General features: G+C 33.8%; 2 protein-coding genes and 1 pseudogene across 2 annotated transcripts; 2 read left to right on the top strand and 1 right to left on the bottom strand.

The window, feature by feature from the left end:
- The first annotated feature begins 5,958 nt into the window (after positions 1–5,958).
- Positions 5,959–10,020, top strand: LOC146905380 (peroxidase 55-like). The gene is made up of 3 exons (XM_085730081.1): positions 5,959–6,207; positions 8,197–8,388; positions 9,338–10,020. The coding sequence occupies exons 1-3, from the start codon at positions 5,998–6,000 to the stop codon at positions 9,896–9,898; spliced, it is 963 nt and encodes a 320-aa protein (XP_085586207.1). The 5' UTR covers positions 5,959–5,997; the 3' UTR covers positions 9,899–10,020.
- Positions 10,021–16,234: 6,214 nt separating this feature from the next.
- Positions 16,235–17,434, bottom strand: LOC146905379 (serine--tRNA ligase-like; annotated as a pseudogene).
- Positions 17,435–19,707: 2,273 nt separating this feature from the next.
- Positions 19,708–21,255, top strand: LOC146905378 (putative serine/threonine-protein kinase WNK11). The gene is made up of 2 exons (XM_085730080.1): positions 19,708–20,329; positions 20,747–21,255. The coding sequence occupies exons 1-2, from the start codon at positions 19,826–19,828 to the stop codon at positions 21,149–21,151; spliced, it is 909 nt and encodes a 302-aa protein (XP_085586206.1). The 5' UTR covers positions 19,708–19,825; the 3' UTR covers positions 21,152–21,255.
- Positions 21,256–23,769: the final 2,514 nt, after the last annotated feature.

The following is a 23,769-nucleotide window of genomic DNA, read 5'->3' as shown; positions in this document are numbered from 1 at the left end:
AGATCCAGATTCACTACCCAAATCATCCCAGGTTGCCATTAAACTCTGCTTAATCTGCTTCTTGAATTTGCTTGGTTTGAATGTAGACCTCTTTGACTTGTCCTTTGACTTTTCTCTTTGAAGATCAGGGCATTCAGCAATGAAGTGTCCCGGCTTCTTACAGTTGAAGCATCCCTTCTGATCTTCTTTCTTTGAGCTTCTGGAGTTACCCCTTCTGGAGAGAAACTTTCTGTTCTTCTTGGCCAGATATTGAAGTCTGTTTGAGAGCATGGCCATTTCAGCAGCATCTGGTTCAGAATCTGAACTTGACTGTTCTTCCTCTTCAGATTCAACCACTTTGAGAGCTTTTGATGACTTGCCTTTGGATGGAAGAGCTATTGATTTACTCTTCTTAGTAGACTCATGTTCATTAAGACTTAACTCATGAACTTTGAGAGAACTAACAAGATCTTCGACACTTAAAGTGTTTAAATCTTTAGCTTCCTCAATGGCAGTCACTTTTGGTCTCCATCTGGCAGGTAAGCTTCTGAGTATCTTGCTTACATGATCAGAAGCAACATAGCTCTTCTTTAGAATCTGTAGCCCAGAAACTAAGGTTTGAAACCTTGAGTACATCTCCTCAATAGTTTCATCATCCTTCATCTTGAATAACTCATACTGATGTACAAGCAGGAGAGCCTTTGCTTCTTTGACCTTCTTGCTCCCTTCATAATTTGAACAGAGAGAAGCAAACATAGCTTTAGCAGTGGATTTGTCACTCATCTTCATGTATTCTGCTTTGGGTATGGCAGTGACAAGGGCTCCTCTGATAATATGATGCTTCTTGTAGAGTTTCCTCAGTTCAGGAGTATGTTTCTTTCTATCCACAACAGCTCCTTCTTCATCAAGGACTAAATCACCAACACCATCTCCCAGAATATCCCATAATTCTTCATCTAGGCTCATGATGTAACTGTAAAAGTTGGTCTTCCACCAAGATAACTCTTCAGCATCTCCATTGAACTTTGGAACTTTTCCAACACTGGATTTCTTACTATCACTATAATCATGTGAGACATTTTTATAGCTAGTATCACCAGGACCAGTAGGAGGAGGAATAGACATGTTTTTCTCAGATCTTTGACTGTTGCACGGTTAAGTGTTACACAACAGACCAAGGCTCTAGATACCAATTGAAGGTGAGAAAAACACAAGAAGGGGGGTTGAATTGTGTTTTGAAAAATTCTTCGTTTCTCCTAAAAACTGAACACACTGATCAGAAGCTAAGAGAGACAGCTTCTGAAGTGATGATCAGAATCTAAATGCAGCGGAATAAAACAGAGAGAGAGAAGAAGAACGACACAAGGCAATTATACTGGTTCCTTCCACAATCCGGAAGTAGTCCAGTCCCCCTTGCACTTCCAAGGAGATTTCACTAAGAGTAATATCTGATTACAATTGCTCAAACACACAAGCAAGAGACTTCCTTTGCTCAAGCACACAAGCTAGAGACTTCCTTTGCTCAAGAACACAATAAAGAGACTTCCTGCTCAAGCACAACTGCAAGAGACTTCCTAACTAAACAAAATTACACAGAAAATTGTTTAAGGTTGAACACTTGATATACAATCAGAGGTGCTCACAATACAAATCAGATACAGACTCAATGGACTTAAGAATTTCTAAGATATGACTTGAGACACAGAAATTCTAAGTGAATGCAGAACAATTTCAGCAGAGGTTTGGCACTTGTAAAAATGTTATGAGTCTTTCGTTCAGCGTTCTTGCATTACCAAATCTCTAGGTCTTCACTCCTTTATATAGAGGTGTGAAAGAGACGTTGTGAAATTGCCAGCACACCAAAGAGTCGTTGTTGAAGCTTGATCTTTCACCAATGATCTTTTGCCTGATTTGGTTGTTGTCCTATGAAGAACCAATTTGAAATCCATTCCTTATCCAAAGGAACATATATGCAGGCGAGACCGTATTCTGGAGCTGTTTTCTTGTCTTGTAGCGTGGACACAAAACAGAGTAGTGGAGAACGTGGTTGTACAATTCGTACAAAGTACAATGTCAACGCTTTCGTCCAAATTGCAAGCACATGCCTTCAAACACCTTTGAAATGACCGTTGCAATGTTCCACTGATTTTCTGCTGTGTTTTCGAAACCAATAGACAGCTTTTGCAATGTAGATTCTTCAATCTTTGAATGTTTTGCAAATCCAGTTGATCTTCAGCTTCTGGTGAAATGACTTCTGATGAGGCAGCTTCTGATGATGCAACTTCTGATGAAGCAGCTTCTGCAGCTTCTGATGGTGCAGCTTCTTCAGCTTCTGATGATGTGGCTTCTGGACCTCTTGTCTTCAGAAGCACTATTCTTCAGGAGCAGCTTTACTTCAGGAGCGCTATTTCTTCAGGAGCAGCTTGACTTCAGGAGCGCTTTTACTTTCAGGAGCGTATTGCCTTCAGAATCATCTAAGCTTCATTTTCTTTTGCTCTTTATTTGCTCATTCAGAACCAATCAATGATGTAACTTTTTTAACTGTGGTCCTGTACACTTGAACAAATATTAGCTAGTCCAATTTACAATTTTTAATACCTTGTTATCATCAAAACTTTTTAAGGTTCATTGTTAAACACATTTTGTTCCAACAAAGTTGGTCTGTTAACGGAGGTGACGTGTAACGTTAACCTTTTACAAGGCTTGCCACGTCAGATGCCACGCAAGCAGGGACCAAATTGATTGATTTACAGAAAATTTCCAAGGACCAAATTGATGGATTTTCAGAAAATTTCCAAGGACCAAATTGATGGATTTTCAGAAAATTGGCAACGGCTCTTTCTCCTTGTACTCAATAACGGCTCTTTCTCCACTTCCAAATTAACGACTCTTTCTTCCTCAGATACATAAATATGAAACCCTAATGTTATTATTTGTCACCTAGAGTTCAAAATCCTCCAAAATTCTTCCATGAATTGAGTAGGTGTTCTTCCCCAATTCAAAAACATAAAACCCTAATTTTGTTGATTCAATTCGAAATTAAAAAATCATTGGTCATTGTTAACTTCTTTTCTACCAGTAGAAGTTAGCTTCAAAACTGTCGCATTTTGTTAACTTCTTTTCTACCAGTAGAAGTTAGCTTCAAAACTGTCTGTTTTTATATCAGCATTTTGCCATCTTCTCAATGTCCCACAAGCAAAACAGATCAACATCCATTTTCTCCCAAACACAAAATTCACCACCGACGTATTGCATCCTCCGATACTGATCTCGCTCTAAACAACCACCGTGATGCAGGATTACTGTAATACAGTCTTCCATCCTACGAATTTGGCCAACATCACACTTCAATACCAACCTCAAAAAACCCTTTTTATAAAATGTTTAAATCAGGACGTGATTTCGTTCAATACTAATATAATGTTCTTCATTTTTAGTAACCAAACATTAAGACATTAAATTATTACGTTTCTACCAAAAAACCCTAAAATTACTAATTAAAAAACGCAATCAAACACACAACAGTCACAAACAAACATCAACGAAACATGATATGAAGTTAAAAGTCTCAAAAATAATGCCTAAAACTAAAACCGATATTCACAAAAAACGGACAAAAAAGGGAGAAATGAACAATGGAAAACGAAGTTCAATGGCGTTACCTTGACAATCCACGGAATCTGACTTCAAGACCGAATCTTTTCCAAGGTTGATCGCTGGTGATGATGATGATTTTGGAGAAGTGAAGAGGGTGACGGTTTAGGCGGGAAGGTGAAAGATTAGGGACTGGTTTGATGCTTATGAGTGAAAAAAATGTGAGGATGAAAGACAATGGTAATAGAGGGGTATAATTGGAAACACAGGAAAAATTACCCTCAAAAGTTAAATCTCGAATTTTCTCCATTTCCATCAATTTCGTCCCTGTACACGTGACTGCCTTGTTGACACGTGTAGAGGACAACACAGCATGCAAGGGGACATGTCATCACCACTAACGGTGCTTTTGGACGGAGGGACTGATTTGATGGACGTCTGCAAAATTCAGGGACTAAATAGATATTTCGATAAATTTAGGGACGAATTTGATGGATTGCTGATAATTCAAGGACGAATTTGAGGTATTACTCCTATTTTGATTGACTTATTTTCATTCTTGATAAATTCCGGATAATAATTGTCAAAGTGTATAGCATGGCTGTTAAACCATCATAGTGGAGTATTTGAAAAACTAAGAAAATCTTACAAAATTGTAGATGTCTTCAATTAAAATTAAGCTTTAATAAGGTATAATAATATTTAAAAATTCTTCCGATGCATCACTTGAGTTGTTTTTTCTTGTCCTTCTTATTATTCCACACTTGTATCCTATCTTTATCTTTAAGTAATCACTGAAAATGCCTTAGTCTTGCTTTCAAATTTTAATATCCACGCAAGACCTATATTAATAGGTTAATATCTCTTTTGGTCCCAACAATAAATATTGCTTTCATTTTTTATAAACAAATCAAGAAATAAGACGTGACATTAAATTTGAAAGTGAGAGTTTTTTAGAGGTATTAACCGGATCCACACAATATTGCACTTGCAGTGACCAAAGAAGTATTAACCCTATATTAATCATCTGTTTGTGGAAGATGTGTGCTATTGACAAAGGATTTTAAGGAAGAAAAAGACTACTCAAGAAGATTTGGCTGAAATTTCAAACTTATATTTGGGACTGCACTTAATAGTATTTGTTGTTTATATAAGTGATATGGCTCCTTCTCAGAATTTCAATTTTCAATATTTCTTTTAGATGTTTTGAGTGATTTTTACTATATTGATCTATCAAGATTCAATGATTCTATTGAATTTAACATTTTTTTTATTAATAAAAACCATTTGCGTCATCTTAGCCCACACTATGTAGAAGCTAACCTGCTTGACACAATTGCTTAGCATTAAGCATATTAGTGTACACCTTGATGTCCGTTCTTTTTAACTCGATGTTCGGTATAAAGACCGACTAATTTAAGTGGATCCAAATTCACCGTCCACTTAACGCCTATTTTTCTTGTAGTGTGGACTTTTGGCTGCGCTTAATCACACTTTTGTTATAGCGAATCTATAACGAACGAGTCCATAATATGTGGTTTTTTATCGGATATTTTAATGAGTGTAAGGTAGATGACAGATTATATTAAAAAAAATAACTTTTGTAATTGTAAAGAATATCTATATTAATTACATTTCTAAAATTACGTACATTTCTAAAGGGTACATTTTTTAAATTTAAACAATAGAAACTAGATGCATATATGTATGTGTTGATGAGGTTTCCCATGTGTGTGTGTGCGTGTATAATAAATAATTATTTATTCCTTCAAAAAACAAATTATTCATTATTTTTTATAGGTAAAGCATAAATATTCATGAGAAGATTTAATCTTTGATGATACAGTCCAACGACAGAATGCAAGCGAGGCTCTTCCCCCTGCGGGACCGTGACTTTTGTTCATAACTTTTTTTTTGAAGAAAACTTTTGTTCATAACTTAATGTAGTATATATCTACTAAATTAAGAACATACAAACTTTTGAATAATGAGAACAAGTTTTTGGTAATGTATATATTTAATACTAAATTATTTTAAAAATAGTCATTTAAGATTTCTTAACCAATTTAAGTTATTTAACTTAAAATAACGAGTAGTATACTATATCTATTTTATAGCAAACTTGTAACACATGATTATACAGCTTATATAATAATTAAAATCCCATGGGAAAACTTCAAGAGGAAAATTTCATTTTGACAAGTTAAAATGACTGAAAACTTGAACTTGGACCAAGACATTTTCCAGCTATAACAACTAGTGGTTTGGAGGGTAACTAGGTAATTCATCTTATTCTCAATAATTATTTATTTTTTAGTTACTTTTAATTGATATTGATATTGATCTATGGGCTATATAAATAGAAGTAGAGTTGTGAAGACATTTGAATATTGCAAACTAGCTAATTAAAGAGAGGTAGAAGAGATGGAGAAAATAAGAATAGTATTTATGGCTTTGGTTATGGCTTTTACCATCATAACTAGTGGAGAAGGCCAATTAGTAGAGAATTTCTACGTTTCAAGTTGCCCTAACGTTGAACTTTTGGTGGCTCAAGCAGTGACAAACAAGTTTACACAAACTATCACCACTGGACAAGCTACTCTTCGTCTATTTTTGCATGATTGCTTTGTTGAGGTATACTCACATACATACTTAATTTTCACAGTTCATATATACTCAAGTTCCTCATTTAGTATATATTTTCAAAGTTTTTTTTTTATAAAGAAAAAATTATATAAGCTTCTTCATATATATGTATGTATGGTTCAATTTCTTGATTCCTCATAGTTATTGAATTGTTTCCATCCTCGATGATCAATGATCATATAATTGAAATTAATGAACTTTTAAGTGAAAGGTGTAGAAAATCATGCAATTCTTCCTATATGTATGTGTGGTTCAATTTCTACTACGTTTATTTTTAAATTTTTGTTTAAGGTGTACGAGTAGTTTTTTGTCATAACGTCATATGTGCATTGAAACTTTTATAAGATCTTTAGGACTTTTATGGCCGGTGGAGGCTTACTCTTCTTTTTCCTAGGTCTTAATCGTAAATACGTCATCCACTAAAAATTTGCATTAACGATGTATGGAAAATTGGAATGGTATGCGTGACTTATCTTTTAGAATGTTAAAAGTTCCATATCATATAACAGATGATCTAAATAAGTGTTTATAAATAATGACATCTTATCTTACCGTTCAGTTGGAACTAACATGATTTCATAAAACTGGTTTGTGGGTGGAAATTGAAGTTATAAACACTTGAATCATCTTTTATTCAATACTCCTTACGGTCAGTATTATAAGCAAATTTCTACTTTTTAGATTCATTCAATAAATGATGTATGTGGCCTACAATATAGACCACATACATCATTTATTGAATGAACCTAAAAAGTCAAAATTTACTTATAATAGTGACCGGTGGGAGTATGAAACTCTTTAACATAGAATAAACCTTACGATGCTCCAGCGATTCAATTTAGTTTCAAACTGAAAATAATACTCCAATTCATCTTTAACTTGTTAAGATAATGGACAAATTAACCACTACTAATTTTTTTATAGTTGTACAAAAGAGATTAGTTTGTCTTCATATTATTTTTAGTCAAAGATTGAATTAGAGCTGCTAGGAAATTGTGAGAGATTGAATCTTTTGATTTTTAGAAGCTGAAAATGATAGAAATATGCTAGTATGAAATAGTCACCACACACAAGTAGTGGACGCAATAAACAATAATATCCCACGTCATAAGAATTTGCTTGCTAGCTAGAACTAGAAGACATTGACTAAGAACACAAAATTAATACAACTTGGATTTGATTTTTCATTTCAATAAAACTCAATTGCTGCCAAAATTGATTTGGTTTTGTTTGTTTGTTTTTATCCCAAAATATTAATATATAATTGTGATTCTCTTAGCCACTAAATCCCTTGGTTTAGGACTCCCCACAAATTACTTGGCTACAGTATTGATAGACCTGATTTTGTGCAAAAAAATATTTAATTTTCAATGCTGGAGCTATACTACAAGAATAACTCTATTTCACTCAACTGTTGGTATACTGCACTCCTGTGAACTAATAATTGGATAATTATTGTAAAAAACACAAATAAGCCAAAAGGGAAATTTATACACTATGTTTACATTTAACTTGTCCATTATTTATTTATTTATTTATTTATTTATTTAATTACACTGTTTATTTTTTGAAAAAAAATGTATTTTGAATTTGGAATATAGTTTTTATTTATTTATAACCTTAAGAAAAATTAGGCCTCGAGTATTGGCTTTCTTAGAAATTGTGATTGACCTTAACACAACCCCATAAAATTGACTTGTGAGGTGATGATTGTCCTGAATAATAAACACGTCTAGATTATCTTTTGTCCAATGTGAGACTCTTTAATAGATTTTTTCCCACGTTCGGATGAGTAAATCAGAACAAAACGGTGTTTTTTTATGTATAGTTGAAATCTGAATGGGAATGGATTTCAAGAATTATGGGAGGTGGGAAAAGAAATTCCCTTAATTCATTAAACTCTTTATTTCAAATTGGTTTAATCCAATTAATTTAAAAATGATTTGGTTTGTATTAAAGAACAATTTTGATGTGTAGGGATGTGATGCTTCAGTTATGATTGCTTCACCAAATGGAGATGCAGAAAAAGATGCAAAGGAAAATCTTTCCCTACCAGGAGATGGATTTGACACTGTGATTAAAGCAAAGCAAGCAGTGGAAGCTGTTTGCCCAGGAGTTGTTTCATGTGCAGACATTTTGGCAATTGCCACTAGAGACGTTATAGGCTTGGTAAGCATTATTATTTTAGTGCCTCAGAGACACGAGATAACATTACCCTTATTTTATAACAAAATTACAAACCCTAAAATTAAGTAAAAATCAATGCATTTCATTAACCCACAAGAGTTTATTTTTTATTTTTTTTTAAGAAGCCCACAAGAGTTTATTTTGATAAAGTATATCCAAATATGTCACATTTTAATAAGATTTAGAAACTTATAGTGACATCATGACTTGTATAAAAAAAAAAGGTTGTTTCAATAAAGAAAACTCGGTGACTAATTACATTGTCAAACTCATTTTTTTAGGTTAAATTGTCAAACTCATCAAAAGAAATAATACATTAAATTGATTCCTAAAAAAAAATACATTTTAATTGTTTGCGTGTATTTATAAATATCATACTACCAATTTTTTTAATTCTGAGAAAGTTAGATGCATCTTTGTAAATTTCTTGTTGTTATTTTCAAACTATGTTTGGTTTGTTAATTTTCCTGGTGTTATTTGCACCCCCACATTTGTGGACTTGGGTGGCTTTTAATACATAGTCTTTCATTAAAAAAAAAAAACAATTTCCTTTCTTGTTCATCTAAGATTATACCTTCAATTATTCTTGAATACCAAAAAAAAGGAAAATACTATAAAATTTAATTCATAAGAATAACATAATTATTACAAAATAAAATCCAAACTAATTAAAGAGTATTTTTTAATCATATCATTAATAGAAGATGTAAGTAGTAAAATTGACTTTTTTTTATGGGTGTTGGCTTGAAACCTTGAAGTATGATCCTTCTCAAAGTTTCAAATTTGATTATGTTCGATGTCAATTTGAAGGGCTAGTTTTGCTTCTTATTTTTTTTTTTGGACTATTTTAAACCATTTCTGTTTAAATTTTGTTCTTCTTATAATCAACATCAAATTGATGTATATTATTATGTTCAACTATGTATCACAGCTTGGAGGTCCATCATTCAGCGTTGAACTTGGACGTAGAGACGGACTCAATTCCAAAGCATCAAATGTAGAAGCAAACCTTCCAAAACCAACTTTCAATCTGAATCAACTAAACACTATTTTCTCCAAACACGGCCTAAGCCAAAAAGACATGATTGCACTCTCAGGAGCACACACCGTAGGATTCTCACATTGTGACCAATTCACAAACCGTTTATACTCATCACGAGTGGACCCCACTTTGGACCCAACCTATGCTCAACAATTAATGTCAGGGTGCCCTAGAAATGTTGACCCAAACATTGTGCTTGCCCTTGATACTCAAACTGAACATACTTTTGATAATTTGTATTACAAAAATTTGGTTAATGGAAAAGGGTTGTTAAGTTCAGATCAAGTTTTATTCACTGATGGTGCTTCAAGATCTACGGTTGTTGAATTTGCTAATGATGGTAGTAAATTCTTTGATGCATTTGTTGTGGCTATTAAGAAGCTTGGAAGAGTTGGGGTAAAAACTGGTAAAGAGGGAGAGATTAGGAGAGATTGTAGTAAATTTAATTAGTGTTATGAATGAGTGATGGTGGGAAAATAATACAATTAGTTTGTATATGATTATTGAGTGATGGTGATCTAAATGTATTATATTATTAGCAATAATAATATTACATCAAAGGTTTGGATAAATTTCTTTTACTTGGTTGCTTGTGTTCATTAAACTAATTCAATTATGGAGTAATGATGTATGCTTTCACGTTTTAACTTGTTTATATAAATAATGGCTTGTATATAATCTTAATAAACTTGCATATATTTAATATATGAATGGGAACAAATTTTGCGATAAATAATTAACTCTGATGAATCACATCAATACATCTCAATTTCAATATAAATTATCAATACTATATAAATTTGTAAGCTTTTATTTAAGTTCGTACTAATAGATACTATTCAATTTCAACGTTTAGTGTTAACATGTGAGTTTGTCATGCTTCTATATCGATGATTTGCGGTTTTGACAAGAGCACTGGAAATATCAATAAATGAATATCGTTTTGTTGAGAAATGATGGAGCAAGTGTGTTCTTCACATATAAACCGTCTTCCTTCCACGATTCAATTGTTGGTTGCAAGTGCATTATTCACATATAGGACATGCGTTATGTTCCTCAACACTATATCTGCTCAAATTCCTATATGCAAGAAAGTCATGGGTATAAAATGACATTGTACACATCTTGAAATAATCATTGAGAATAGGCATCAAACACATCAAGACCTTCCTCACAAAGCATTTTCAAGTTTTTGGTCGATAGACTGGAATAAACATATGTCATTTCTCGATTTTCTTGGATCCGAAATCATTATGGATAACTCAATGTATTTGCGCTTCATGCAAATTCAAGGAGGTAGATTGTAGACAACTAGGTGAGTGGCCCATGAACTATGATTACTTCTTAAGTTTTCATACCAATTCATTCCATCTACAGCAAGTCCAAGCCTAAGGTAACGATTTTTGGCTAATTTCGAATACAAATCATCAATTTTCTTCCATTACAAAGAATCAGCTGGATGGCGAAGATGCACATCACATTTCCTCACATATGCATGCCATCTAATATTCTTTGCATCATTTTTTTTTTGAAATCAGCAAAATTTATTAGGAAGTGAGTATGTGCATGACGCACAACAACTCAGGAACAGGGAAATACAACAGTCTCCGACATACTGGAAAACCAAACCACCAAAACCCATAAAACTCCCTACAGACAGAACCGAAACCCATGACAGAAAAAACAGACAACCTGCTACAGGGAAACAAAAACAAAAACTGAGGCTGCTATGCATACTGGCAGCGAAACGAAAGCCTGCGCAGACACCGTATACAGCAGCCTCAACCTCCCTTAGCAACCGAAGTTCAACCTCTAGCGCATAAAACGTTCCTTTGGGTTCAAAATCCACTCGTAGAACATGCATGTCGGCGAATTGGACCGACCTAACCACCATCTCCAAGCCAAAACCTTAATATCCTCGACTAGAGCGTCCACCTCCCCAATTTTTTCATTGAAAATCATGTCGTTCCTTGCTCGCCAAATATTCCACACTACCGAATGCCAAATTGTCCGGAAACCCTTACGCACCTTTTTATTAGTCGAGGCTCCATCCCAGTTCTCCCATAGAATGAATAAATTTGGAGGAGTCAAAATATTCAAACCTAACCATCTCATAACCCTGTCCCACACCTTCATAGCATCATTTACATTAGTGAACACTCATTTAAGCCTTGAAATTATTGAAAGATACTATAATACCCTCACATCAGGATGGTTTGTATTTTGATCACAATTAAAATCACGGTCCTTCACTTTGTAGCATGATAGCCCACACCTGAGGCACTTCTTCAGCTCTTCAAGATCCTTTGAATACAATATACAATCTTTAGGGGAAGCATGTATTCTCTTATACACTATACACTCATGATACACAATATCTTACTTGCCTCATTGTTACGACTGGGAAATGTTGTTACCTTCTAGGAACATTTATTTTAATAGTTCAAGCAATTTAGTGAAACTTTTATTTGAACATAGGTAAGAGGGAATGTTGTAAAAACCGTGTGAATTTAGTGCACCTTGGATACAAAGTCTCTTTGTCACTAAACAAATCATCATATACATGTGCTAGTTGAAAAGACTATTGGACGATATCACAAATCATGTCCTCTATCCGATCGTCGATATCTACATTGATTTCATTTCTTTTCGTCACATTTAGCATGGTTACAGACTCGACATGCCATATCCATTTGGTATAATTTTGGAAAATCTCATGACAAATAAGATGATCTATTATTACCTTAAAATGTAGCGGGCCTCCATTGAAACATTGAACACAAGGTCAATAAAACCTTCCATTATTATCAGTAATTTTTTCAGGCAACCAGTTAGAATTCAACCAACTACGATCTATTTCTACTTGTGAAAAAAATATACATCAACAAAGATTAAGTTAAGGTGTTTACTCTGTCTAAAAGTAGTTAAAAAAGAAGTCCATATACACATCATCATTAAAATTATGCAACCATATGCACACCAACCATATACTCTCAAAGAAGAAGTCCATATACACGACAACCATATATTCTAAAAATTAGAATTTAAAGACCAAAATAGTACAAAGACTCATTCTAATATTGTTATTTGTTACAACGAGTCTCTGTTATTGAAAAATTATATGTGATTGATGTATCTTACATCTTCCTATATCCAAAAACGCGACATCTATCTCACAAAGAAGTTACATGGAGAGGGCAATTTCAGTATTATTGTAAAATTTTAAGTAAATTTGGCTGTAACTAGAATTATATGGATGAGACTAGAAGTAGTGTTTTAAAATTGAAGAGGCGACTAGAAGGAACATATGCTGCTGCAATTTTATCATCCTCAAATGAATGTGCTATTGAAATCCAGTTCTGGCATCAACATATGGCATTTCAAGACCTCAATAAATTCATAAGCTTTCTAAGTTCTGAGCCTGACCATTTCTCTCGTAGTCGTACACTTACTCTAAGCATAATTATATATATTATTATCAACTTCATAATTCATACATCACAGTTTTCAGCTTCTAAAACATACAGAGAGTTGGCATCACAGTTTTCAGCTTCTAAAACATCACAGTTTAAATTGTACAGACTACCAAGCCAGAAAATTGGAAATTCAATATGGACAGACAAAGAAGAGCAATGAGCAGTTGAAGCATTATGTTCATTTGTTGAACTCTACTCTCACGGTTACTCAAAGGACCATTTGCTGCATACTAGGGAACAACCAGAAGGAGGATGGAATAGAGATACCACAAGTCCTTTTTCTGCCATTCAAGAACCAACCGAATAATGTAGCCAAAGGGGCGTTGAAACATGTTCCATTTGATCGAGCTGGTCATGTTGCATTTAATCGAGCTGGTCATATACCAAGTTCAATTACGAATTTCATTGGAAAGAAGAATACAATCTGGAAAATTGGGACTAGAATATTCAATGTATTGTAGTAGGGAGGGAATGTGGTGGTTTTATTTGGTGGCTATTTTCTGGCTCATTTTGTACTATGATTTTTTTTTTTTTACGCATAATTTTACAACTATGACGATTGATTTTACCCTAAGGGTGTGTTTGTTTCAAGGTTTGTAATATGATTCACAGGGATGAGAGATTGGATATGCAATATTCCCGTGGTTCGAATCTCGGACACCACAAAGAAAAAAGATGCAGCAAAATAAATAAGAACAAACATTTACCACTGCATTCAATAAATAGGCAACCATATTCCCTAGAAAAGTCTATTCCCTCTTTCTTTGTCACAACTCTATCACCCTCCTGAAAATACAAGCACAAACATATATAACCAACACATAACCCAAGAAAAAAAACTAACAGCAATAAGCTCTGATATAATGCAGAAGTCAGACCTAGAAACAAATGTGATAACAGTGCAGCTGACTAGACTCATTCAACAATAGAAGTTAGAATTGTAAAACTGAGAGTCCAAAATGGAGTGCATGCAATTCATGATTTGTATATACTTAAATTAAATACCACATGAAAGGATGCAAACAAACCTTCTTCATTGTCTTATTTTAATTAGTGTTTAATACGCTTTCCTCTAATGATAATCGATTTTTTTTCGTAAAATTTTTCATTTCCGGAGGGATAAGCAATCATGCTAGAAGAACCAGAAGCAAAAGCACAAAACAAAAGAAAGAAAAGACAAGTACATAAGATCAAACGAGCTCTCCAACCTCTACATATGCAAAAGAAACTCCTAAAGAAACACGCTGATAACCAAATGCAAACAGATAGACGGGAAGAAACTTCTAATAAAAACTAGTGTTATACTTCATCCAAAATCACCTTAAATAAGCAGAAGTGTCAAAAACTGTCTCACCCTCCTTCTGCAGTACTCTCTACAATGAAAATACATAAATTGTCTGAACAAACCGCTATTTTCCACGAACTGCGATTTACTTAGAAGGATTTTAAACTATTGACCTAACCAAAATTTGCTGACGATTGAATTCCAAGTTCTCTATAAGGAATAAAACTTTAAAGCGCTGGAATGACATAGATTTTGAACAACTCGAGAATGGAAATATATGGGGAACATAGATTATTTAGTCAAGCCAAAAAATACATGCATAAATTTTTGCACTCAAACATATTCACTGACATGATTTAAATACAAGGCAGTATTATTAACTTCATAATTCATATACATCATAGTTTTGAAGCACAAACTAGTATTTTAAAACGAAGCACTTGACAGAAAACAAAACATAATTTATCAAATTGCATGTGGAAGCCTATAAAGCAAATAGCATGATAGATAAAAAAGAGATTCATTGAACAAAATTTTGGAACTACATACCGAAGAAAAGAGATACCTACAATGTTGGAGGCGTCCGCAAGATAGATGAAGAGGAGGAGACGTGATGTAAAACCTCTTTTTATTTAATAAAATTAAATAAATTTTAGAAATTTTTTGACATATATAGGTTCATGATTTGAATACGTTCAATGAGTAAATTGAAGGTTCAACATAAGTGTTCTCAAACATGTTCAATTTAATCGAGCTCGTTATATACTAAGTTCAATTAAGAATTTCATTGGAAAGAATAATGCAGTCTGGAAAATTGGGACTAGAATATTCAAATATTCAAATGATGAACCTATATGTCAAAAAATTTCTAAAATTTATTTAATTGAAGGTGCATGAAGAAGAGTATGTTGAAATTTCTAAAATTTATTTAATTGAGACCTCTTTTTATTTCAGAAAAGAGATACCTACAATTGTTTCATCCATGTACATGTTATGTTGTTTGTAATTATTAATAATACGTTCAATTTCATGTAATTGTTCCATAACAGATATGTTATCTACCATTTTATAATTATTGAATTGGGTAACTAGGAATTTCTTACTTGTGGCGTCCTCTTGCATGTATCTTGTCTCTAGTTTGTCCCATAATTCTTTTGCAGAAGTGCTACTTTGGTAGATATCAAACAAGGAATCTGACATACCGTTGAGGATGTGGCCCATGCAAATATAGTCATCGTTCTCCCACTTTTGTCTCTTTCTTGTTTCTGCAACTGTTTCTGCTTCATTCTCTAATGGTCTTTCTGTATTCAGAACATACACTACTTTCAAAGTTGTTAGAAGAAACTTCATCTTTTTCTGCCAACGCGTAAAGTTTCCTCCATCGAATTTCTCCAATTTCACGAAATCAGAGGTCATTTCTTTGAGTGATGCAGCCATTGATAAATAAAACGAATTAACTCTAAAGATTGTTAGAACTTTTGTTGGGAAAATACTGCTACACTTTGTACAAAGAAGATGTTGATGAAAATTGCACTCGGAGAAATTCAAAGCTGCGTGTGAATTGTGATCACACTAACCTTTAGTGTCAATTCGCCCCCACCAACTTTTAGACATTGGATGCAAATGGGATGTACAGCGAATTCTATTCAGGATACTTTGAATACCTTGATGTGGTTTGCATAAACACAACAAGCATATCTTTTGATAATAGTTTACAAAAATGTGTTTCCAACACTTCAATCATGCATTAAAGAAATGAAGGATGATTTAGAGTGATGTAAATGGAGGAGAAAAGGCTTATAATTGTTGCAGAATTTGTATGTATCTTCTGTTCCCCAAGTTCCTCTATTTATATTAGAAAAGATGTCACTTGGTGAAGAGACACAAAATTCAAAAACTTATGTATTGATAATTCTGAACGGTCACATAATGAAACCGCTATCATAACTGTTACAACAGTCAGCATGTATTATTAATAACCATATGAAGAAACAGTTATTAATTAAATACAAAATAAGTATTTAATCAATACATAGATACAATCTTCCAAATTAATATTTTGAAAATATCTCTTACAAAGTTTTTTCCACCCATGAATGGCCTAAGGACTTGTGGTATCTCTACTCCATCCTTCTTCTGGTTGTTCTCTAGTATGCAGCAAATGGTCCTTTGAGGTGAGAGTAGAGGTCAACAAATGAACATATTGCTTCAACTGTCGATTGCTCTTCTTCGTCTGTCCATATCGAATTTTCAATTTTCTGGATTGGTAGTCTGTACAATTTGAACAAGACACCAACTCCCCGTATGTTTTAGAAGCTGGAAACCATGCTTCTAGATCATACTTCTTAGCTGCAGCAGCAGTCAAGGCTCCAGAAACGATAGGAACAATTCGATAGGGAATGTTCAGCGCTTTGTAGAAGTCCTCGGAGTTTTTAAGCATTTCCTCATGCATTTCCCATGAATCATTATCATTTGGGGTAGTAATACAAAACTGCTCCACCTTTTTGAATTGGTGAACTCGGAATATTCTTAGAGTGTCCCTACCATGAGATCCAGCTTCTTTACGAAAGCAAGATGAAAATCCAGCATACCTTATGGGTAGCCGGGTAGGGTGGATCCATTCGTCTGAATGATATGCACATAGAGCTTGTTCTGATGTTGGAATCAGATATTTATCATCATCTACTTTGTAAAGCTCTTCATCAAATTGGTCTAGTTGAGAACACTTCGGCATTATATCTTTCTTGATGAAGAATGGAGTTTGTATTTCAGTATATCCCCTTTTCGACAAAAAATCAAGCCCAAAGTGTATCAGAGCATCGTTAAGACGAACACCAGCTCCTTTGAGATAGTAACCTCTACTTCCAGCAACATCAGCTCCTTTCTTCAAATCAGCTATCTCAAGCAAGTCAACTAGATCCACATGATTCTTGAGATTAGGTTCAGCTCTTTTCTCACCCCATGTTTGGACGACAAGATTGTTCGTTTAAAACATAAAATATCCCATGAATATTTCAATACAAACATAACATTAACAAAGAAAAAATAAATAGAAATATAAATAAAACAAACCTCGTCATTGCTAATGGGAACAGAATCATGAACAAGGTTTCCAATGGTTTCCAATTTAGAATTCAAGAGGTTGAGGTTTTCCTGAGCCTCAACCTCTTTTTCAGCTATCTTTTTCTTAATCTCTTTAGATTTAGAAAACAAACTCGGTTGCATCTTCACCACCTCGCTTGAGTTTGGAAACTTCCACGTTGATTTTGTTGAATTCTTTACCAAGATTCTCAAACTCAAATTGATGTTTTCGCCATTCTTTGTCGAGATTGATAACTTCATCAACTACTTCGACACTGGCTCCACGACGACGTCGAGATTCACGAATTATTTCAGGGTTGTAACCGGGGCCGGCCTAAAGGTCAAGCAACCCAAGCAAGGGCGTTAGGCCTCTAAATTTTGGGTGAAAAAGGCCTCTAAAAAATCAATTTGGTTTATCAAAAAAAAAAAAAATTAATTTGGTTATAAATATATTATATGGCAGATGAATTAGAAACATTTGCATAATTTAACTTAATACCAAGAAGGCCTCGATTACTTGGTCATGAATTTAAATTTTAGTCTTCACAAATTGATTTTATATAAATATTTCTGTTAAAAAAATATTTTTAAAGGCCACATTAAAATGTTTGCTTTAGGCCTCTCAAACTGTTAGGCCGGCCCTGGTTGTAACCCTTTTCTACTCGGAAGAGATTGATGTCTAACAAGTTTTTAGGGTTGCGCCGCTGCAGTCTAGAGAAGAGCAAAACGAGTCAATAAAACAATAAGTATTTTACAGAATAATTCCACGGGAGTAATTTTTTATTTTTTTTAACAAAGATGTGGTTTTTTTTTTTGGTACAAGAGAGGGCCGAAGCCCAAAAGAGAAAACTAAACAATTAAAAGAACATTTCTAGGCATACAAGCTCCAGAAATGTCATCAAAGATCAGACTATTGAGCTCACTAGGAGGAGTCTCCAAAAGAATAAAATTCCAAGAATTCATGGTAAGGCTGAAGTTGGCAAGCCAATCAGCTGTTGCCTTCTCTCAAAGTGTTGAATCTGCCAATTACGATTCAAAATATTTTGAATACGCCGAATAATTTATCTTGCAATTATTTGTTACCATGTCAATAAGCAACTTTGAATCACTTTCAAAGCAAAAATGAGAAATACCATCCCTCCAACGCAAAGATGTGGTTTTATTTCAAAATAGAAAATATTCCAATGAGAGACTTTATAAATTGATCGCATTTATATCAGAATCAAACTATGAATTAGAAAAAGATTCTATAAAACCGTTCAGATTTATTTATAATACGAATCAAAACAAATATATCACTTTAACTGCACTCCTTGATTTTTGCTTCCTCAACTATCTCTCACTTCCACGTTTCATTCTTTTCTCATTTCATTCAACTCTTTTCATTTCACATAAAATAGGTCAGGTCATTCCTCACCTTCTTCAGTTGAAGTTTTCTTCATGGTAACAATCTTCTTCTTCTATTTCTCTATTCTATTTCTAATTATATAATATTTATGATAAATATGATGAATAGTGCCAATACTCATAGAATTGGTGTTTTGTTATGTCATGCTAAATAATTCCAATTCTCTATTCTATTCTGATCTGAATTGTCATGCATGCATGCATTTACTTTTTCTAATACTTTGTTATTTCCTTTGTAAAACTAGTATCTTTATATCAATTTTGACGATGGGTTTCTTTTTCCCACAAATTTTAGCAATATCGTGATTCTCAAATGTTATAATCATTGTTGCAGTAATTGTTGAGTCGTAAGTTTTAATATTGTGGAGAATTGTAGTTTAATGTGTCCTAAATCGAAGTTGAATTAGGATTATTGGGGCATATAAAAAACCCTAATGTTGTGACATGCATAAATTGTGAAACTTGCTTTAAAACTCTATTTGATTTTGTTCTTTGAAAATCATACCAAGTTTCATCAATTAGATTTTACTAAGGTTTTAATAGTTGTCACGGCTATGGTGGTGGCCTTGTGACATGCATAAATTGATGATGGGTTTCTTTTTCCCCACAAATTTTAGCAACGTCGTGATTCTCAAAGGTTATGATCATTGTTGCACTAATCGAGTCATAAGTTTAATATTGTGGAGAATTATAGCATAATGAGTCCTAAATCGAAGCTGAATTATTATTATCGAGACATAAAAAAACCCTAATGTCACGACCTAAATTGCGAAACTTATTTTTAGAACTCTACTTGATTTTGTTCTTTGAAAATCATACCAAGTTTCAAGAATTAGATTTTGTTAAGGTTTTAATAGTTGTCACAGCTACGGTGGTGGCCGCGTCATATAAATTATATAGAGAAGATTCAGTGTTAAACAACACGTAATTGAAATTTGACTATGATTGTAGAGACACCAAAAACCTTGACATCATGACATAAATTATGAAACATTTTAAAAAACTATGTTGATTGATTTTGTTATCTAAAAATCACAAGTGTCTAGAATTAGATTTCATTTTTACTTTTTGCACTCTAATTTGGTTTTCATTTTGATGTTATTCATCTAATCCTTATTTTGGTGCTAGATGCCAAGTGTTAAACCAAATCCATCAGACAAAGACTCAGAACTATTTGTTGAAAATGATCCAACCGGAAGATATGGAAGATACGACGAGTTACTTGGATCAGGTGCTTGCAAAAAAGTTTATAGAGCATTTGATCAAGAAGAAGGAATAGAAGTAGCTTGGAATCAAGTTAAGCTAAGGAATTTCAGCAAAGACCCTGCAATGATTGATCGGCTTTACTCTGAAGTGAGATTGCTTCGAAGCATGACTAACAAAAACATCATTGCACTTTACAATGTTTGGAGGGATGATGATCATAATACATTGAATTTCATCACTGAGGTTTGTACAAGTGGGAATTTGAGGGAATATAGGAAGAAACATAAGCATGTTTCTCTTCAAGCTTTGAAGAAGTGGTCTAAGCAGATTTTGAAAGGGTTGAATTATTTGCATGTGCATGATCCTTGTATCATTCATAGAGATCTCAATTGCAGTAATGTTTTTGTCAACGGAAATACTGGTCAGGTAAATTTTATTCAAACCTTTTTTATTTTGAAATTAGTTACGATCACTTTCATCTCATTCACCCGAGCTAGGAATGTTATGTTATTTGAATTCATTTCTATGGTTCATTATCTCATTTTGGAACCGTAACAGTCGAGTTAATTAACTGTTCTAAAGTGAACAATTCAGTTTAGAAGTAAATAATCTGAATTGTTGTTCGAAAACTCAACTGATTTGTATTTTGTTATGAATATGCATAGTTAGTTTATTCACAAGGGTTGAAATTATGTACTTTTCCTTTCAAATATAATTATTCAACTTAGAAGAGGCAAATGCAAAAACACATCATTGCTTTGCATTGTTTCGTTTCTTTTCGTTTTCCATTGTTTATGACAAGATACCATTAGTAATGTTCTTTTTTATTTTCATGAAAATTAGGTTAAGATCGGTGACTTAGGTTTGGCAACGATCGTGGGAAAGAATCATTCAGCACATTCAGTTTTAGGGACACCGGAATTTATGGCACCAGAGTTATACGAAGAGAATTACACTGAGATGGTTGACATATACTCATTTGGAATGTTAGTACTAGAGATGGTGACACTAGAGATTCCTTATAGCGAATGTGATAGTGTTGCGAAGATATACAAAAAGGTGTCTTCAGGTGTGAGACCTCAATCCTTGAACAAGATTAAAGATGTTGAAGTGAAGGCTTTCATTGAAAGGTGTCTTGCTCAACCAAGGGCTAGACCTTCTGCTGATGAATTGCTAAAAGATCCTTTTTTTGATGTGTTAGATTGTGATGAAAATGGTGATGTTGATGATGAATCGGTTATTTTATGATGATGAAAATTTACACCATTTTTAGATGGTAAATCAATTTAGGGTAGGATTTGATTACTATGATGAAAATGATATTGTCGATTACTAGTTTTTTTTGACTAAAATTTTAGCATATTTATATTGTCTACTGTGTTTAATTTGTTGTGTCTATATATATGACAATAGATCAATGAGACAAACCAGCCTCAGTTCTAAAGCAAAAATACGTGCTGCCAATACAATTAAAGAGAAGGAATTTTAAAACTGCAAATTAATTCAATATTGGACCAAAAGAACGTCAATTGCTGCAACTAATTATGCCTTGCCTAATTCTGCAATAGAGATAAAACTAATTGCCTCTGCAATAGAGAAGGAATAAGAATATGACCCCATTACATACTATATTCAATGCTTTCCTCATATTTAAAAAATAAAATAAAAATTAATGCATGAATCATCCCATCAATGATGTCTCAATTAGTGGAAGACGAAAGACCCTCGTATGGTGGTCATTTTAGTTTTTCTTATGATCATCCTATCAATGGTCTCAACAAGTGATATACATTGTGGCCCTCATCCGAGTCTTGCACAATACCTTAAAATTATAACAGAACTTTATGATAGATAGGATAACTCATCAACAACTTCAAGCAGACCTTGTGGAAAAATCTCAACCTCTCCTTTTCTCCCACCAAAGTCTAACAAGATACTAAGAAAATTATATAACTTTAAAGGTAAAAGTAAAACAGACTCCCACCCCCACCATTTAAATACATGTTACCAGACCTGACCTAAAAACGGGACATCTAATAAAATGATGACAAGCCGACTTTACAGATCATAGAAAACACCTCAAGGGCAATTATAATTCTCTTACAAAAGAGATTATGGCGAGTTAGAATCATATCCTAAAGCGGTTGGCAAGAGAAAATTTCACCTTGAGATCAGGGAATCAAGAAACACTTTTGAAAGAAGCTGCACAATTTGTCTTGACCTCTCATCCACCTTACTAGCTCTCTCATGAAGGAACTTATAGGTAGACCTCACCAAATAAATACTAGATAAATCATTGCTCTATAACCAAAAATAAACACCTTAAGAGAAGGCCGAACTCTCTAAAGCCGAAGCAGCTCTCCCAAAAACACAAGCTCTCACACTAAAAGATCTCTCCTCCAATTAAGTTCATCTCACACCCACCCAAATCCTAAACAAACATAACTCTCATGACCATAGTAGCCATGTCTTCCTCCCAAGCAAACATAACTCATAAAAATAAGCATTTGAACCCGAATGTCATTGTCCTGATGACCCATGTTACCAACAATTAATCCATGCTGATTTAAGACTTGAAAAAGTCTTTGGAATTGGATGATGTAGTATTTTTCTATCAATCAAAAGTAAGTATTGTATGTATCGTCTCCTCAGGGACTAGTGCGATATCACGGACCGTTCGACACCAATTATCATCTTAAGTTAAAAGAGTATATTGTTTGTTTTTTTAGAACCAAGTTAACTACGTTGCGAAAATAAAGTTGAGATTAATAAGACGTGAAACTTGTTAGGATTAGAGTTCCTTGATCAAGCATCACATATAACCTAAAGATCATACATGGATTCTAGCTTTTCTTTGATATTATCACGCATCCCTCGTCAATATCATTCGTGTCCAAATAATATTGTGACTTCAATTGTATCGTTTAATCGTCGATGTCTCAAATTATTAAACGATTCAAGAGTCGTTCTTATCGTTTAATCAACGATTTCTCAATCTATAAATGATAAGAAAGCATTAAGTTTGGATACAAAAAGTGATTATCTAAACATCAATTCCATGTCTAGAATTTATGTTTGGATAGAGGATTATTCTAAACCTAGATTCAAAAGTATTTTTCAATCACCATTAAATCAAACATAAACAATAAAGTGCAAGAATAATCTCAATATCAAATCAAATGTTAGAACCATATATTTAAAGATCAAAAGATTACATGTTTAGCTAAGATCAAGTACCTCTAATCCCAACAATGGAGATTTAGCTACTCATTGTCATGGAACCTTTGCAAGAATGAATTGAAATGGAAAGATTCATCACAATTTTGTGATTTCTCAACAAATGAGGAAGAATCCACCTTCTGTCACTCTCACTCTATGAAGAACAAGCCCTATCTCTCTCTCTCTCTCTCTAAAGCTATTGCAAAATATTCTATGAGATTCTAAGATGTCTTAAAAGAATGGATCAAGTGGGCTTTTATAGATTTTCTGATCTGCATCAACTCGCCTCACGAGTAACTTCATTCGCCATGGCGAGTTGAGGTTCCTTCACCAGTGGGTTTGTGCCACATCATCTCTGGGGAGTTTAAGCCGCCCTAACTCGCCTTCCATTCGCCATTGCGAGTTGAGGGCATGTAAAAACTGGTGCTCTCTGGAAGTTGCTGGCCTTTTGGACTCGCCTTCCAGTCGCCATTGCGAGTGCACTCGCCTCCTGCTCGCCTTTGTGTGTTGAGTGCGAGTAGTTTCTGGTATTTTCTGTCTATTGCTCGCCTCTGACTCGCCTTTGGTCATCTTTTACTCGCCATGGCGAGTTCACTTTTGCACTTCTTCTTTGTTTTTCTTCTTTGCTTAGTGTCTTGAGTTTAATT

The sequence above is a fragment of the Medicago sativa genome, chromosome 7 (assembly GCF_051527215.1).
Source record: "Medicago sativa cultivar Bolivia chromosome 7, Bolivia_mono, whole genome shotgun sequence".
NCBI lineage: Eukaryota > Viridiplantae > Streptophyta > Magnoliopsida > Fabales > Fabaceae > Medicago > Medicago sativa.
This window is presented reverse-complemented; position numbering and strand designations above follow the sequence as displayed.